This window comes from Camelus ferus, chromosome 4 (genome assembly GCF_009834535.1).
Source record: "Camelus ferus isolate YT-003-E chromosome 4, BCGSAC_Cfer_1.0, whole genome shotgun sequence".
NCBI lineage: Eukaryota > Metazoa > Chordata > Mammalia > Artiodactyla > Camelidae > Camelus > Camelus ferus.
In genome coordinates, this window is record NC_045699.1 from 21,651,820 (window position 1) to 21,671,277 (window position 19,458).

The following is a 19,458-nucleotide window of genomic DNA, read 5'->3' on the forward strand; positions in this document are numbered from 1 at the left end:
GTACTATATGAAGTGCTAAAGGAAGTTCTTCAAGTAGAAGGAAAATGATACTAGATGAAAATATAAGTCTTATAAAAAGGAAACATGGTTCAAATATGGGGGCACTAATGAAAGACAATTTTTTCTCTTGTAAAATTTCTTTAAAAATCTACTTCACCATTTTAAGCAAAAACAACAATATATGATGGGGTCTGAAATGTGTGAAAATAAAATCTATGACAACAGCAATAGAGAGAATGGGAGAGAAGAAATGAAAGCATATAGCTGTAAGATTCTTACATTATACGTAAAGTGATATAATATTACTTGAAGACAGACTATGATAGGTGAAGGAAACATATTGTAAACACTAGAGCAACTCCTAAAAATAAAAAGGAATCCATAATTAGCCAACAGCAGAGATTTCTAAAAGGTCTGAAAAATACTCAATACTTCTAAAGGGTTAGATAATAAATATTTTAGACACTGCGGGCCATACGGTCTCTGCTGCAACTATCACTGTAATACAAAAGCAGCCAGAGACAATATGTAAATACACAAGTGTGGCAGCATTCCAACAAAGCTTTACATACAGATGGCAGGCTAGATTTGACCACTGGGTGATACTTTGCTGATCTCTGACCTAATAAGCCTATCCTTAAATACCTAGGGAAAGAAGAGAAAAACTAACCCAAAGTGTATAGAAGAATGGAAATAATAAAGATAAGAACAGAAATAAACATCATAGAAAACAAACAATAGTGTACGTTAACAAAGACAAAACTTGTTTTTTGAAATGAATGACAAAGCTGATAAATTCCTAATGAGAGGAAAAAAAAGGGGGGAGGGGGAGGGAAGAAAGAACACAAAGTACCAATATAAGAATAGACGAGGGATTATCACAGCAGATCCTAAAAACATAAAAGAATAATAATGAAATATTAAAAGTAACTTATACCAATAAATTTGATGTCTTACACAAAACTGACAAGCTGATTCTAAAATTTGTATGGAAATTCAGTGGACCTAAAATAGCTGAAACAATTTTGGGAAAAAAAAGTGGGATACCCACAGTACCTTGAAAATAGGAATTATAGGACCTCCTATAAAGGCACAGTAAATAAAACAATACAAAATGAGCATAAAGAAAGACAGATTTTTGAAACAGTAATAAAGTTCAAAAGCAAATAAGTAAACACACACACATACACACACAAGTGATTTTCAATATAGGGGCCAACATAACTGAAGAGAGAAAGGACAGTCTTTTCAACAAATGGCACTGGAACAAGTAAACATCTATATGGAAAGAAAAAAAAAAAAACTTCAACCCTTACATCAAGTTGTACATAAAAATTAACTCAAAATGAATCACAGACCTAAAGGTAAAAGCTAAAAAAAAAATTTTCTAAAAGAAAACACAGGCAAAAATCTTTTCTGCATCACAGTAAACAAACATTTCTTAGATAAAAGACAAAAATTAACTGTAACATTTTAAATGCTTCTAAATTTAAAACCTCTTCTACTTGAAAGATACTGTTAAGAAAATGAAAATTCAGTATTCTGACTGAGAAATAATATTCTCAATATTCTGACAGAGGACTTGTATCCAAAAGAAAGAAAGAATTCTTGCAACTGAATAAGAAAACAAACAACTCAAAGCTAAATATCAAATGATTGGAACACATATTTCACAAAAAACGCATATGAGTGACTAACAATAATAAGTATACTAACAGATACTTAACATTATTAATCATCAGTGAAATGCAAATTAAAACCAAAAAACATACCATTACACACCCACTAGAACAGATTAAAATTAAAAAGACTGACAGTACCAAGTATTTGCCAGAATATGAAGCCATGCAACCTACTTCCACTGTTGTTAGAAATGTAAAGTCATGCAGCCCTTATGGAAAAAGACTTTGACAATTTCTTAAAAATTTAAACTTACTCTTACCATACAATCCAGCATTTCCACTCCTAGGTATTATCAAGAATAGTCAAATCACGTCTCACCCCAGGGACTTGTACAAGAATGTTTTTAGCAGTGTTATTCATCATAGCCCTAAATGAAAACAATCTAAATGTCTATCAACAGGTGAATGGATAACCAAATTTCTGTATATTCATATAATGGAATACAACTCAACAATACAAAGAAACAGTATAGATGAATCTCAAAGCTGTTACACCAAATGAAAGAACTCAGACACAAAGAGTACATACATATTGTCTGATTCCACTGATGTGAAAGTCTAATAAAAGCAAATCTAATCTAGAGTGATACCAGGTCACTGGCTGCCAGGCTAGAGTGGAGGGTGGGGCCAGTAAAAAGGGTAGCTGAATGGGAAAGAGCACAGGGAAATTTGAGAATTTGAGTGATAAAATAAGTGTCCTATATCTTGATTGTGGTGGTAGTTATACACATATACATTTGTCAAAATGCACTGAGCCATGTATATTTTTCCTCAGCTAATTTCAATTCGCTAGTATCTTTTCATCAATGTCTCTGATGTTCAAATCAATCACTGAGTTTTTCATTTCAATGACTATATTTTTATTTCTTGTCCTTTATCTATTCATAAGCTATTTCTTAAAACTTTTAAAAATATTTAAAGTATCTTTTAAAGTACCTGCCAATACTTCGAGAATGCCTACCACCTCAGGCGTAAACTTTCCCATTTGATGTACAACTCATTTCTTCCAATGGTTTGTAATACTGAATTCTCCATAAAAGTCTTTTGTGTGTTCTGTGAGCTACAGAAGCATCCTCATTGAATATTTTCAAGGTTACTTGCTGCAAGGTCACACTGGTTCTACAAGGATTGGACACCCTGAAGATAATTTCCCAGCTGAACAGTCCTTGGACCTAAAGGTAGCATAACTAAAACCCTACATTCATGTGTGGCATAGGCCTGGGGTGTATTTAAAAATATTTTAACCCCGATAATATAGAATTATTATACTTTTACTCAACATCATATCCTAGCCAGTACATTAAGGCAGGGGAGGAAAAAAATTAAAGGATTATGGTTTGAAAAGGAGAAACGAAACTGTTACTACAGAACAAATAAAATCATGGTCTACGAAGAAAATTTTAGAAAGTACAGATAAAGCATTATTAGAATTTACAAAGAAGTTTAGCAGTGTGGATGAATATAAGATTAACATATTTATTCACGTGCCAATTAGTTGGTTGATCTTAGTATGTGGATGCTCTTGAAGGAACTAAATTAGGGCAAGCTTTCTTCCAGAGAAAATTTAATATTAGTTTCTGCCTAGACACTATTGATCAGAGATTATCCCATTCAGGTTATTAGGCAATTTCTTAATGTGGGAGTCAAGGGTTCAAGGCCCAATCTGCTGGAGGCCAAATCTTAGTTCCCTACTTCGAGCACTGGTTTTTGGTATTTGCCTGCAGGGTAAGCCCAGCAACTATTCACAGTGCTAACTTTGATTTCAGCTCACTGGGGTTTGCTGGTGTCACTTGTTCTTAGAGATTCCCTTTACTCTTTAATGCACGGCTGTAATACTCAAAATGTCTTATCAAAATCTAGCTGTATCGTAAAGGAAAGCCATTCTGAGCATCAAGTCCAAAGTATGATTTATAAAAACTATTATAGATAGAAAAATGATTAAAAACAAAGCCACAAAATGTTAATAGTGTTTTCAGATGCTAAGTTATGAGTAACTTGTTTTCTCTATGTATTTTCCATATCTTCTATTCATCTTATTTTGTTTTTAAAAAGAAGCAGCAATAGTTTTTATTAAGTTATGCACAGGACACACACAAAAAACTACTTGTTAAAGTATTACTGAAAAGCACAAAAGAATATTCATCAAGCATATACTTGTTTTTCAACCAGGATCTTAATTAATTCTCATAAAAATTCTATAACTTCAGTATCATTATCCCTAATTTTGCAGAAGAGGAAACTGAGGCTCAGAAAGGTTAAGTTATTTGCCCAAGTGACAGTACTGGGATTTGCATTTGGAAATACTTATTCCAAGGCCAGTGCTTTTTGCACTGAACCATGCTGCCTCCCACAAGAGAGCATTTTCACATTACCACCTGCTCACTCTAATTAAGAGACAGTAATTAAACAATTCTCCACTCTTGACAACAATATTTAAGCTACTGGCATTTTAAAGAAATTAGTATGAACAGCTTTTTATCTGCTGGAAAATACTATACCTAAACACAACTACAAGCTATTTCAAAAAGAGAAGACTTCCAACGTGAGTGCAATGCTTTATCAAAGCATGGTTAATTACATTATCTATTAATGGGACATGAAGCATAAAAATGTTGTTCAATGACCAATATACTTATAAAAATATTCAATTTGACTAGCAATCAAAAAATATAAATCTGAGTAACAATAATATATTGATCAAATTGGCCAAAAATTTTTTAATCATAAAAATCAGCTTGGGTAAAAAGTAAAATTCTCATATATTTTAGGAATGTAAAAGTTTCCATAGGCAAACTTAAAATTTAGTTTAAATTTTAAATTCACTTTAAAACATATGTGTCTGTAGACCTAGTAATTCTTCAACTAGGAATTAATCCTGAGGAAATAATCATAATATGTATATAAAGATTTAGCTATAGGGTTGCTTATCTTAGAATTACTTATAATAGAAAAAAAGAAAGTAATAATAAAGAAAAGGAAGCTGAAACAAATCTAAGTCTACCTAATTAACCTAAGAAAATAAGTTAATCATTTTAATACAGTTTTCTAAAAACTGAATTCCAGTTTCAACGTGTATAGGCAGGAGACCCTGAGCAAGTCCACTGAACTCACTCAATTTCATCAAAAAAGAATGGGAACAATAATGGTGCCTATTTCTCAGGGGTAGTTTAAGAGTGAAACAAAACAATCCACACAGAGACACAGTACAGAGCCTGGCCTATGTATGCCGTCAATCAACAATACATTTAATGTTGTGATTAGGAAAGCAGATGTAAACTCTGACTCCCCAGGTTTGTAACTTACTAATGGTTGTGCAAGTTATGTGCCTCTCTGTATCTTGGTTTTCTCATCTACAAAATGAAAATAATCCCGTCGTTTACGTGAGGATTATGAGATAACACAGTATTTAGTGCTTGGCAAACAGGAAGCTCTCAATAAATTTTGATTGTTTTCTTAGTATTCATAACAGTATTTAGCTATTAGGATAAATACATATTATTTGTATAATAAATTATATACCAACTCTGAGTTGCTTACTGTATTAGGTATGACACACAATACCTACTATACAGGCTGTGCTGTATCATGTTGGTTTCCCTGAAATTAGTTCTTCCATTCCAGTGTGTATAACCTCGCTAGTGAAAACTAGAATTCAATTACATTTTATAGCCAACATTTCCAAAAGGTATCATAGTCCTAGATACCATTACGAAGTTTTCTAAATGACAGCTATTTTACTGAACTTCTTTTTCCCCTTCTAAATACCTTTCCCACAAACAAACGACAGGGAGAACAACTCTTCCTAACCAAACCCCACCTCCTCCTCAAACTCACACTTACATAAGAATTAGACAGACCCAGACCCGTAACTCCCAAATCTGAAGGATACAGGGATTTTCAATGTTCCGAGGGCATAAAACAAGAAAAAGAAAAGAACTAAAGAGAGGAGGAACTAAGTAAAACAAAGAATAAAATTATTACTGGAAAAATCTCCACTTGGTTTCCAACTAGCAAAGCCTACTTTTACTTTTCAACACACCTAAATGCAAGCTTGGAATTGAGGTCCTAGAACTACATTTCATTCCATCCTTATAAGCTCTCATGGAATAAAATTTCAAATTTTGGCATCTCTTCCCTATTCAAGAGATTCACCTGAGTCCCTCAAAGACCCACACCTAGAGGAAATAAACCATTATGCAAGGCATGTTTTCCTACCTTAACAGCTTCTCCAAGAGTTTGGTTTTTGTCAGCTTCCTCACTGGAATGTAATTCAAGTCTGTAATTCAACTCCTGTAGTTGTTGTGCCTGTTCATTCAATAGCATTTGTGCCTGTTGTTCCCGAAGTAATGCATTATTCAGTTCTTCACATGCACTTTCAAACTTCTCATGGGTGATCAATTTCTGAAAAACGGAAAAAAGTTAATTGTAAGCTAACTGCATTGTTGTATCATTTAATCTTCAGAACTGTATTTGTTAACATAAAAAGTGCAAGATAAACATTTGCAAATCCCTGATACAAGACAAAAGTACAATTTGTTTTTTTTGATTTCGTAAGTCAAGATAAAAAAACATCACTGATTTTTAAAGCACAACAGCTATACTCCCCAAACTCTCCTTTTAGTCAAACAAAATCTCAGGAAACTTATTTCAAGTTCTGCTCTTCTCTGGAATCCCTTAAGGGGTGTGGAATCCAGGGCAGAACATATTTGCATTATCTTCTGCGCAAAACATTTAAACAAATGAAAATTACACACAACAAATGACAAGAAACATCTTGATCTTGAAGTACAAAGAAAAGGAATGCTTCACAAATGGTAGGTACATGAGAAATACATGTGGAAAACTAAAAAGAAACCATGCAAGTCACTTAATCATACTAAGTGTAAATATATACACACACATTTAAGATTGATAACTTTTCCATTATTGAAAATAATTTGAGGTGGATTAATATAATTAACACAAATATAAAGACAACTGATTTAAGATTTTTAAAACTCTGAGGATGGAGAACAGAATAAAAATCCTGTTGATTCTAGGCATCTGGAATGTGTGAACTATTACAGTAGAATGGGGACTTCATCTCTGAGTGTTCTGACAAATCAGACAAAAATACAAAGGTGCTCAATATATATATATTCCTCTTGGGCCAATAATACCAAGTATGCAGTTCATGTAAAAAGAAAAAACTTTTGCTGAAACTAAGTTTGAGGATAAGTTTATTACATGAGTTCTTTCTACGTCATAATATATAAGCATTCAGTTTTACTTTGGCACTATGTACTTGCCTGTTACCTCCCGGAAGCAACTATCTTTTACTATTATTTGTCTTTTCAAAGGCATATATAATGAATATCTCAACAGTATGGCATAAAAATAAATGTCTAATACTTATATCTAAGTTAATCTAAGTAACGAGAATGATCGCAAGGCACGTGGGGCAAGTTGCCTCATTTCCTGACAGTCCTCTAGTAAAGGTGTGTCTAACAGATCACTGATATTTATACAGTGTTTAGATTTGAAGAAACATTTATTTTTTCACTCCCTCTTAACAGTTGCCTTGCTCCCTACATTGTCCTATTGTAATCAAACCCTCCACTTTCAAAACATCAATTCTAACAGCCTCCTCTCAACACTCAAGCTTCATTTCAACTTCTTAACATCCCTTCATCCCCTGATGCCATAAAACGCCTCTGGGTCTGGCGAACAGATTATTTCTGTACTTCTTATACCTTTCATTTGTTATGTTGTTTTAAATTATCACTCCTTGCCATCAGAACATTCTGTCCTTTGCAATTCACTTCACCTCTGTAAATGAAGATCCCTATCTTTTGATTTCTTCCTACTCCTCCAAAATGTCTCCTTTACCAAAAAACTTAGCAAATGTTAGACTCTCGCTTGTCCATCCATCCCTCCCAGAGACTGGTGCAATTCTGTTCACTCTTCTGCAAGTAAGTGGGGTCAAATAAGCATAGCAATGGAGAATAAGAAAGAGATAGTGTGTGAAAGAGGTTGTAGAGAGCTAAACAAACAAAAAAAAAATCATGGACATTCGCTACTGAATAACTTTCAGTAGATGAACAATGAATTCCAAAACATGCAAGGACTGACTCACTTTTTGACACATCCCTTTATGTTACAATTTTAGACCAACTCTAAGAAGCCATTTTGTTTCCCTCCTATATACTTTGCCTGAAATAAATGAAAGATGATGGTTCCTGGCATGGTCCCCAATTTTTAAAGAGGAAAATAGCATCATTTTGCCACCTATTTTGATTTTATCGAAACAATCCTTTATTAACATAGCTAGATATGAATATTAACACTACAGTGAACTGTATGAGTTTTAGAGTATGAGTTTTAGAGCTAGAATACCAAAGGTCAAATCCTGCATTTCCACTTACTAGCTGCGCAACTTTGGGCAAGTTACTTAGCTATTCTGTGTCCTACATTCCTCATCCATAAAATAAGTTTAATAATATTATTGAACCCTTACTGATATGACAAGACTAAATGAGTCAACACCCTACAGTGCTTAGGGTCAGTGCTTGATACATGGTCAACACGGTTATTAGCTGTTAGAAATCATCACTTTTTAACTTTATACTACAGAATTGTATATCGAATATAAAAATTGCATATCTCATTCCTTCAATTAATCCTATTTTTATTTCTACACTTCAGTGGAAATAATTCACAATGAACATTTCCTGGAACACGTTCTTTACTTTTGCTGCAAGCTAGTCATTCAATCAAAGTTTACTTGATACAGCAGTTAACCATCCTAACTATAAATCATTTTCTACTCCTTTGGTCACAGTAGACTTTTTAACAGGGCTGTGAGTTCTGCTGACACAGAATCAGTACTCCTTTAAGCATCTGGTATCATTCTTCTTTTTTTTTTTCAGTTCTTTTCATTGACATGAGTTTTAATGATGCTGTGCTTTTTATTTAATTGACATATAATATTGTGTAAGTTTAAGGTGTACAATGTACAATCTGAAACACTTCTATACTGCAAAACAATTACCACTGTAGCATTAGCTAACATCTCTATCAAGTCACATAATTATTACTTCTCTTTTTGTGGTGAGAACATTTGAGACCTAGTCTCTCAGCAAGGTTGAAGTGTGTAATACAGTATTGTTCATGCATTTTGGAAGGAAAGTTTCCTAGAAATCCCATTTCTATGAATGGGATTTTGATTATTTGAAAAAGAAAACATAATAAAAAGTTAAGAAAAACAAATATATATGCATTTGCCCTCTGATATTTTAAATATATGTTACATGTACATAATATGTATTATATGTATTTAATATTATAGGAAAGTTCACCAAAGCCATAGTTTTTTAAATCATATATACTTACAGACTGCTTAAATTCATTTAATTGCATTTGGAGACCCTGGGCTTTGTCAAGCTCCTTTTTCATTTCATTCACATTTCGTCTGAATTCCGTGACCTCCAAGCGCAGTGAGCGGCGCTCCACTTCTGCTGCGTGCAGTCTTTGTGTAAATGCAAATATTTGCTTCTGTAATGATGTGGTGCTTTTCTATTGTTAAACAAGAGCAATTTTACAAGTCACTACAGATTTACTAGTAAATCCATAACAATGACCATTTTACCAAATTAAACATAACTTAGGTTATACAGAGAACAATACCAGCTATCACTAAAACTTATAAGTGAAAGCTTTATTTTTTATGTGAGCGATAATTTGGCTTATATGAAATAGACAACTGAAGAAAAGATGTAATGTAGATGGCTAGAAAATGGGATAGTTGTTTATGTCTCACACAATTCTGCTGCAGTATACTTGTATAGAACAGTAAACTCAGAACTCATGTCAGAACTTTTGTTATTTTGATATTTTGGACACTTATTTGGAGGTACTTTTATTTACTGTATTAAATGATTACATGAAATCTAAAGTAAATATACATACACTCGTGTACAACTAATTGAAACTACAAATAAGTCTAATTCAGAATTAAATTTACAAGTCATAAAATCCTTATTTAATGAAACTGCATACATACCAAAATGGGCACATGACCAGGCAGACCATATTTCAGGGCCAGTGTGTTGACTTTATGAAGTCCACGGGCCAGCCTCTGAACCAGGGAATCTTTTTCTACATATGTAATACTCCTATTGCTGTGCAAAGGTACACTGTCCATTGCCAGACTAATTTTATCCATGAGTTTTGCAAAAGAATTCTTGGCTGCCCCTATAAGTAAATGTCCACAAATTCTGGAATTTGGATCTTCAAAGAAAAAGAAAAAAAGACACAGAAAAATGTGAATTGTCTCTTGTTCGTTTCACAACACTGCCAATCACAACAGGGTGAAAATATTTTCTCAATTATGTAACTCCCATTCACCTGTAGTAATTCATTCAAAAAGTTCCCCTTCTATATCAATTTTCATTATGCAGAAAATAGGCCACCCACTAAATAATGTATCTAAAGAAAATCTGCATGTATTTACAGTATGTCATTCACACTTAACACTATGACACTAAAATTCATCATCACTCTTTTCTTTGTTTTAAAACCTAACGAATTCATTTTCTACTTACAACTACTGAAGCTTGTTACCTTAATGTCATACTATTTATATTCTCAGACAAGAAAATATAATTTCCCTTATTCCAAGGCAATTAAAATTTTACAACTACAATTACTCATTTCCCCACAGGATTTTGGTAATCATCCCTCTCATATAATGGACTTAAGGTCCCAGCATATCCAACGTGGCCTGCTCACTGCTAGATTCATCAGGTCTGTAATTAATAATTGTGTTTAATGTTGATAAATAAAATTGTCAGTGCTCTTTCTACTAATTGGTATTCCAGATAATGGTTAATAGGTTTATTTATGCCTTAATAAAAGTCATGTAATTTAGTTTTCCCTCTGCTAGGCAGGTCTTAATCTGTCATTACTTGTCTTACGATACTATCCGGGTAAAATGACAAGCATGGAGAGACTGTTTAAATTCAGTAATATAGGAGTCTATATTTCAAGAGCTACTGCTATTGGAATTAAGTTAAATCTTGTCTTTACATTAGAAGCACAAAAAGCATATCTGTCTAGTTTTATCCAATAGAAAAATGTTTTATAATTCTAAGAACACATATGGTTCAACACTGAAAAGCAACACTGACTGACAAAGTGATCAGTGGTTTTCTAAGTCATAAAGGATCATCTCACAAAAGCCCTGTGTTCAGAAATTTGAGCCTTGTTTTGTTTCTTTTATTCTTCAATGTATAGAAGGAAAGATTAATTTTTTTAATTGACACAACAGTCATAGAATTTGAAAACCACATTGCTTAGAAGTTATACATAAACTAGAAATTGTTAATTGGATAAAAGCATAATATCTTCCATATAGAATTGACTTCTTTCATTAATTGATGCTGCGACTTCTAAGAATATAAGTAAAATAAGTTTAATTCTATATGCCTCTCACAAATATGTTCTCTGAGAATCCCATGAACAGAAGGCATACAAAGTATAATTAAAATGCACAGGTCCTTTCTTAACAATCAGACTCCTTAATAAATCTTGAATGAAAAGGAAGTTAGTAGCTTTTTATAGAATCAACATATAATGCAGAACACTGAGTAAAGAGTTACTAAAGTACAGGATGCATTTAATATGTTGAATAAATGAACAAGTAGTAAAATTTATTTACTTATCTATAATATTTAATATAATGCATCATTCCAATGTCTATATATGTACTCCCCGTTTCTCCAACCAGCTTGCAACTCCTTGACTATGTCTTTTTTCATCTTAGTTAACTCTTTTTATCTTCACTGTGCAGCCTAGAATATATATGGGTATTTTTACATGTTTTTTGGACTAATTGTATTTCTTTTTACTTCTGTAGCAGCTCCAACAATGCTGAATACAAGAATGCATTCAATAACACCAAGAGAAATTAGTTAACATTAACTTTTATGGTATGTCGAAAATTATTCTTTTTAAACAAACAAGATAAAAGCTTATTGTTTTAAGATATTTTCAGGAATATAAAATTAATAAAATTTTCACATATAAAGAGACTTTAGAAGCAAAAATCAACTTTAATTAAATTTTAAATAGTGGTTTATTATATCACAGAAATGTGTCATGTAGACACTAACCACTCTGAAAGGTGAAATGAAGTGGCAATATAATTTCACAAGGCATTCTTCTGAATTTTTAAGAAGTGGGAAAGAAGCATACACTGAGTTCCTGACTGCCACACTAAGTGAATTACAGAAAGAGTACTAAATAATTTATGCTTTGATGAGTAAGAAGTGATATGATATACTTCACATTATACAGTACAGAGTGCAATTAATTCAATATTAAATGAAGAAACAAAAAAAATCCTCTAGTGACATAGTTGTAGAATTACTTGTACAATGGTACGGAAATAAGAGAAAAAATAAGGTCACTAAAATTCCTCATGTCTAAACTTGTCTAGACTGTTTAAAATGTTTGACTTGTTACATTTAACAAATTCTTGTTTGTGTTAAACACATTTGTTAATCACTTTTCCCTATTTAGTAGCATGTGTCTTTCAAGAAAGAAGAGGACTTTGTTCTGCAGTTACTTTTTCCAGTAGAAGGGGCAATATTGCACATCTGAGGTTAAAGTCTTCAAAACAAATTCATAAATAACTGTTTCTACCAGCAGTTCCAAACCTGTGGACTACAGATCTTGGGGCGGGGGGAGGGAAGGCTGAAAAGTTATTATAAGAGTTCCACCACTTTCAATTGCAGTAACCATTGCCATTTGATCTTTATTTATCCCTAAAAGAATACAGCATGAATAATATATGCTGATGATGTTGTATGTAATAAAACTAAAAGTCCTTCAAAACATTGCAGAAGTCAGCTGCTACTAAAAATAAAACTATTGTGTGGGGAGAGCACAGTCCGCAATATGTTTTCTTATTAAAATGGAATCCTCACATTCAGAAACATTCCTTTAATGAAAAAAGGGAATAATAATTATTTAATATGTATGTAAATATGTAATTATTTAATTTAATAATAATGTTAGTCATGAGTATAATAATAATGAATACTGTAAATAATAATGTTAGAAGTGTTAATCATGAGTAATGTTAACTACATTAAATTTGACTCAGTTCTAGGCAGTTTGGAACATTTTTCTCAACCTTGAAATCTCCATCTCCCTTGCCATCTCCCCCACATCCTGTGCTTAATATTTTTCCAATCTATTCAATTTTCTCTATGATCATGGCCTTAACTCACCTATCACTCTTGCAAGAGTCTGCCTACTTTCCTCCAGTCATTCCCCTCTTCAATCTATTCTCCACTGTAGAAAAAGTGACTTCTAAAACACAAATAGGATCTTGTCACGGCATCTGTGTTTACGACTCTCTTTGAAGTTTATGACACCTCAATGACACTCTTCAGGTCTAGGAATAAATTTCAATCTCCTTAAAACATGACTCATGTTATAATCTGATCCCTGCTTACTTTTCCAAGAACATCTTTCACTATTATCCCTTTTATATACAACTCCCTTCAAGGGGCCCAAACACATCACAATCTTAGAGCATTCCTCTGAGCAGAAATAGTGCTTGTGTGTTCAAATAGCTAATAATTTGGGAAATATCAATTGGTTTTTTAAACTTGGTAGCCAATCATTAAGATATGATTCAAAGCAGTGTTCTATCTAAAAACAAAACAAAACAAAACAGCCCAAAATACTGTTTTTAAAAAGTAATGAGAGAATGTCTTACCATATTTTAAAACACCAAGATATACTCATGAAAAGAGCAGCATGACACTGGTACTAGAATAGATAAGAAGACTAACGGAATAGACTGGAGAGACAGGGAACAAATCCAAGTATGTATAATAATTTAATATATACTAAATGGTATATCTTAATTCAGTAGGTAAAAGATGGATGACTGAATTTAAAAGTGTTGGGACTAGCTGGTCATCGGTACACAAATAAATCTTATTAATTTCTTCACCACTTCTCCAAACATTATCCCAGATAAATCCAAAATCTAATGTAGAAATCAAAACTACTAGACCAAAATATGAGCAACACAATCTGAAGTAAGGCTAGCCTTTCTAAGTAAATCACCAAAAGTAAAACCATAATGTAAATGACCAATAATTTTAATTATATAAAAATACACTAAATTAAAATACAAACTGGAAAAATTATTTACATTAAATATGAAAAAGTGCTAATATGTGTGATACACAAGGAGTTCTTGTAATTCCATAAGAAACAAACACACGTCCCCATATATGAATGTAATGAGATAGTTTGTAAAATACTAATGAGTGTAGAACCACTGAAAAGATATGGAACCTAACAATAGAAAAGGCAAATAAAGAATAATATAGTTTACTTTGCCTTTCAAATCAATGAAGATGAAAAAGACTGCCAACACTTCATGTGTCAAAGACAATATGAGGAAACCAGAAATCTCAGTACTGTTCATAGGAATGTAACGTAAAGCAGCTTTTTTTTATGAAAGGCAGATTGGCAATACTTTCCAAATATAAATTGTGCAAAGTCGCTTCTCAGGAATTTAGCCAAGGAAATAGCTGTACAAGTGTAAAATGATTTTATGTACAACCTATTAATTACAGCATAGTTTATTACAGCATTGCTTAAAATAGCAAAAAAAAGAGAAAGAAAGAGAAAAAAGAAAGAAAAGAAAAGAAAAATGTCAATACCGTCAATAGGGAATTCTCAGAGCAAACTATAGTCCACAGAGTGGAACAGTATGTGACCAAACACAATAAATGACACACACCTGCCTTACTGACATGGAAAGACGTGTATTACCCGGTGAGGAGAATGAAAATATCATGAGGCATGACTGTATGATTCCCTAATATAAAACTGGGTGTGTCTGTTTGTACACATGTTTTTTACACATGTCTGGGAGATTTGTAGAAATCATCAAAGTGTTAAGAATGATTGGGGATGGCCTTTTGGGCGGTTTTTATTTCTTCTGTGCAGGTTTCTGTACTGTGTGAGGTTTTTACACCAAGCACAAGCGCTTTTACAGAAATAACAAAACTATTTTAAAAAGCACTGTGCAAATGCCTTTCCTCATTCATTCATTAAACAGCTAGCTGTAGAGCAACTCATGGGGATAAAGGCACAGCTAGGCACCTTATAACACCTATAACACTAATTAAGAATCAATAGCTCTTGTTTCTATCAGTATTATTTATCAATAATACTATAGACATAAATGCCTAATAACAGGACCAGCCCAAAACATCCTGACTTAGACAAGTGATTATTCGGGGGAGGAATTATCTAAAGCAAGGGTTCTTGGTCATTTTTGTCCTATGAACACTTTTGGTAGCCTGGGATCCCCTTCTCAGAATAATACTTCCAAATGCATGAGTCAAAATACATAGGATTACAAAGGAAGCAAATTTTACTGAAATGTAGTTACCAAACTATTTTAATTATAAATGTATTAAGTGTAAAACAATACATTTTAAATACAGACTAAAATTAATTTTTCTAAAGGCATGGCATGGTGAAACTTGTTGCTTAATGAAACTAATAGCATTAAACTAGGAGGTTATCTTTACTAAGGTATCATACATGTCATGTTGAACATCAAATTTTTTTTATAGTTAAAAGTGATGAAGATCCTTATTCATGAATATATACTGCTGCAAATGTAATTAAAGCTTCACTTTACAAGGTAGAGGTAAGCTTCTCTCAAAAAAATACCCGAATTCTCCAAGGCTTTTAAATTCACAACCTACTGTGGAAAGTTTTTTTGTTCAAAAGTCAGTCAGTTCATCTTTGGCTAGGTCAACCTATTCAATACAATTTACATCAGAAAGAATCTGAATCTACGGTTCAAATTTGAGGTTATGAAGATAGAAGGAAATTTAGTGACTCTTTTGAAAGGGTTCTGAAGTGTTTCCAGGTGCCTGCAGGTTGCTCTCTCAAAGAAATAACAGAGCATTTTGTATTTAGGGAATACTGAAAAACAACCCAGACATGAAGAACTCAAGAGCTCAGCTGGATGAATGAACAACTACCAGGTGCAGAGTTGTCCTGATACTTGGCCAGTTACATTGCACATGTGTACACAGAAGACTGATCACACACCATGTATGTGATCAGTCTCATGATGACTGATCAGTAAAGATGAGCATAAACTGTATCTAGAGACAGCTGTAACAACTATATTACAATATGAAAAATCAACGATCTCTATTAGTAACAAAATCACCATGCCATTGATACTACCTTGGTCTGTCATCACCATTCCTAACTGAAGGAAATGTCAAAGTTCACTAATGATTAATGAAACAAGATGTAATTTTTTTCCATCCAAGTCCACAGACCCACCCTGCACCCCCCTCCAAATTCTATCCATGGACCTTTTTGGGAATGGTTCTGTGAACTCCAAATTTAGAGACCCCTTTTCGAAGGAATATACTGCTGAATCATAAATCTATACCCTTGAGCCTCTACTTCTGTGCCAACTTAAATAATAAGAAACCTGCCTACCTGGACTACTCCACTTAGAGAACTATAACAGAATATGTTCTCAGTTTTCACTGAAGATGTATATAAGTAATGCTCACAAGAAAAAAACTTCCACATCTTCTATGAAGTAGCTTTTAAAGATATAAACTGTGATGTTATTCAATATTTCCAATATGATAGTCCATGTAATAAATTCCTCTTAAGGTCTGGTAGCAAAAAAACAGTTTGCTCCATATAATTGGAGACATTAAGAGAGCATCTCACTTCTGGGCAACAAGAAAAAGCTCGGCTTAGCTAAGTTACAGGTTTATTAATGAGGGTACAGGGAAGTGAGAATGTACAAATAAGTGAAAATCAGATCAAGAAGGGTCTTGTATACTAGCTGAAGAGTTGACTCATAAAGGAAGAAATGAGGAACGATGCTGCTGCTGATACAAAGACCTGTGACAGACTAAGCACTGCCCATATGCAATAACTCCTTTAAACCCTCACAACAGCTAGTAAGATGGTACAATTATTATAGCCATTTAAAGTAAGTGAGAAAAAAGAATAATGAAAAATGGTATACAGAATGACCCAGTAACATTGAAATACACACAAAACAACTTGAAAGACGTACACACAAATATTAATCATACTCGGATAGGGAGATTATAAAAGCTACCTTATAGTTTACAATGTAAGCTGCCACAGTTTTTTTTCTGGAACAAGGTGGGGGTTGTAATTATTTTTAAATACACATGCATTATTTTAGTATAGATTTGAGAGGAATTTTTTCCTTCTGTTCTTTTACAAATTCCTGAAAAAATAATTATATTGATTTATTAGATAATATCTGGATAACCAACCAAACCTTCTAAGAAAAAGAGTCTTCAGGCTCTTAAAAGTTTGACAAACTACCTACAAGTTGCAAAATATGTTAAAGTTTCAAATACATTTCTTAGAATAATTTTGATTTTGTATATTACTTTAACAAATAAATATATCCTATGAAATTTCTGACACTGGAATTTTACACAGTCATGAACACTTCCAAGGATAACTTATCCATTGAAAAATTGTTCTTAAAATGATGGGCAAGTAAATTTTAATTAGAAAATCAAAATAGCTGTTCACCATAAAATTCTTTCAAATTTTTATATGCTTGAAAATTCTCAGAATAAAGTGTTTGAAAAAAATATGGTAAAATGCAAAAATAATAATTTTTAAAGTTACAAGATAAAAGAACATTTAACAAGTTAAATGTGGCTTCCCCCAAAACAGACACTAGTAGCTCAAGTACCAAAATGATTCATAGTCCGATTGCACTTGTTTCAATTTCAGATACGAGTGAAATTATGTGAATAACAGAACTCTCTAAATTACTTCTTCTTCTTAACAACTTCTTGTTAAAATGCAGATTCTGGGCAAGTAGCTCTGGAGTGGAGTCTGAGATCATTAATGCCATGCTGCTGGTCCACAACCACACTTGGAGTAGCAAGTCTCTTTTTACTATTTATGAGGATTCAACAAAGCCTTAAAGTTTTAAACTATACACCAACAACTACTTATTAATACAAATATCTTTACTTTCTGCTTTGAATTTCCTAATATGAAACTTCTCTGTCACGCCAAATACAAACTAGATTTCTGAGTTTTGCCATAAAGAGTTGCTATGACCTCTACAGAGTTAAGTCAAAGTATACAGTGAAAGACAGTTCTGAGTAGTAGGAGCAAGGGCATGTATATTTGGGTCATCTATCTTCTAGATAATTAAGACTCAATTATAACTGAAACGGGTAAATGTGTAACAAAACGTATGTACATTCTATTCGTAACCATCTACTCCTACACTGTTCAGAAGTATTTCAAAGCAAACCAGCACATTTGTTGCCATCTTGAGAAATTTAGTCTGAACCAGTAATATGAGAATGTCGAGCTATCTATAGAGTTCTTTAGTCCATTCCCACAATGATTGATATCCCAGCCCTTCGGTGAAAGTAACATTCTCCCCTGTTTGAGGTAAATGATCTCTTGCAGGCACACCATTTGGATACCTGGAAGAGGTAATTTATCTCAAGTGGGCAAACACTTTAATGAAAGCAAGAAGGTTGCCACCTGTCCAGTATTTATAGAGGCAATATAGAAACTGGGGTCTTTGCCCACTGCCTGGAAATATATCGTCAAAGTTTAAGAAGGCAGTAGGGGAAACTACCTTTAGCAACCATCTCAATTTCCTAGCAGTGAATTTAAGATAATACTATTGAACTTCCAGTTTCATGAAAAAGTATAAAGTAATACAGAGGTTCCACTGAGATACCAACAGATAAAAAAAGAGAGAGAAAACAGTATTTATTGGGCAATTACACATACAAGGCACTTGGCTAAGAAAGTTACACTTACTTCAAATCACCCTATGAGCTAGCAACTTCTCTTAGCCAAATTTTACAGATAAACGATACTGAGGCTGAAAAAGGAACTGATTTTCCCAATGTCGCACACATAATAAGCTGTAAAACTCATATTCAAATCTAGAGTCCTGGTTCTTAATCCATATTCCACTATGTATCCAGCATGTTTCATTTTCTCTCCTAGACAATTTTAAAATTTTATCTCCTAAATAGTATGTGTACAATTCAGAACTTATTCTAAAAAGATAAGAACCTAATTTTTAAAGAGTAACACTGATTTTTTTTTTAACCTTGGAACAACGATAATAGGAGAAGCAACAGCTACTATTTAATATATTAAAAGCTACTACTTGGTATTGGCATACATGTACAAGTTTTCCTGGAGCTAAAGAGAAAAGTGACAATGATGCTATCAGTATGTAGTCCTGACATGTAACATGATTTAAATTTTCAACAAGTTCTTCAAAAAGAAAAAGAAACAGAAAGAAAGAACAGAGAACAAACACAATTCTAAGCAATACTCTTTCAATTCAGAATTTTCAGATTTCCTAAATAGACTTTCCAAGATTTTGCCATTTCAGTTTCCCACATGGCTGAAAGAATTAAGATACTGCTCATAGTATTAGATGATTCAAGGGACAAGGAATTAATTACAAATCAAAGCTGAACTGATATTCTTGATACCTGTCTTATGATGAGAACATCCTATTGTTAATTGGTTAAATAGAATGCCCAACTGATAAATATTACCCCGACACTATAATCATTCTGTAGAAGAATATTAACAGAAATAGAGAAAAATTCTCAAAAAGTATGTTTTTTAAGAACACTATAGTTATGACAGTATATCATAAGCAAAGAAC

General features: G+C 32.9%; 1 protein-coding gene across 17 annotated transcripts in view; it reads right to left on the bottom strand.

Annotated features, from left to right (window-relative positions):
- Positions 1–19,458, bottom strand: part of CCDC171 (coiled-coil domain containing 171) — a 488,107-nt gene that overhangs the window by 332,261 nt on the left and 136,388 nt on the right. For all 17 annotated transcript variants that reach the window (XM_032477676.1, XM_032477674.1, XM_032477673.1 and 14 more), the window contains 3 exons: positions 9,724–9,950; positions 9,054–9,236; positions 5,898–6,083 (listed from right to left, as the gene is read on the bottom strand). In XM_032477676.1, coding sequence (XP_032333567.1) covers positions 5,898–6,083; positions 9,054–9,236; positions 9,724–9,950 — 596 coding nt within the window. The remainder of the gene's footprint in view (positions 1–5,897; positions 6,084–9,053; positions 9,237–9,723; positions 9,951–19,458) is intronic.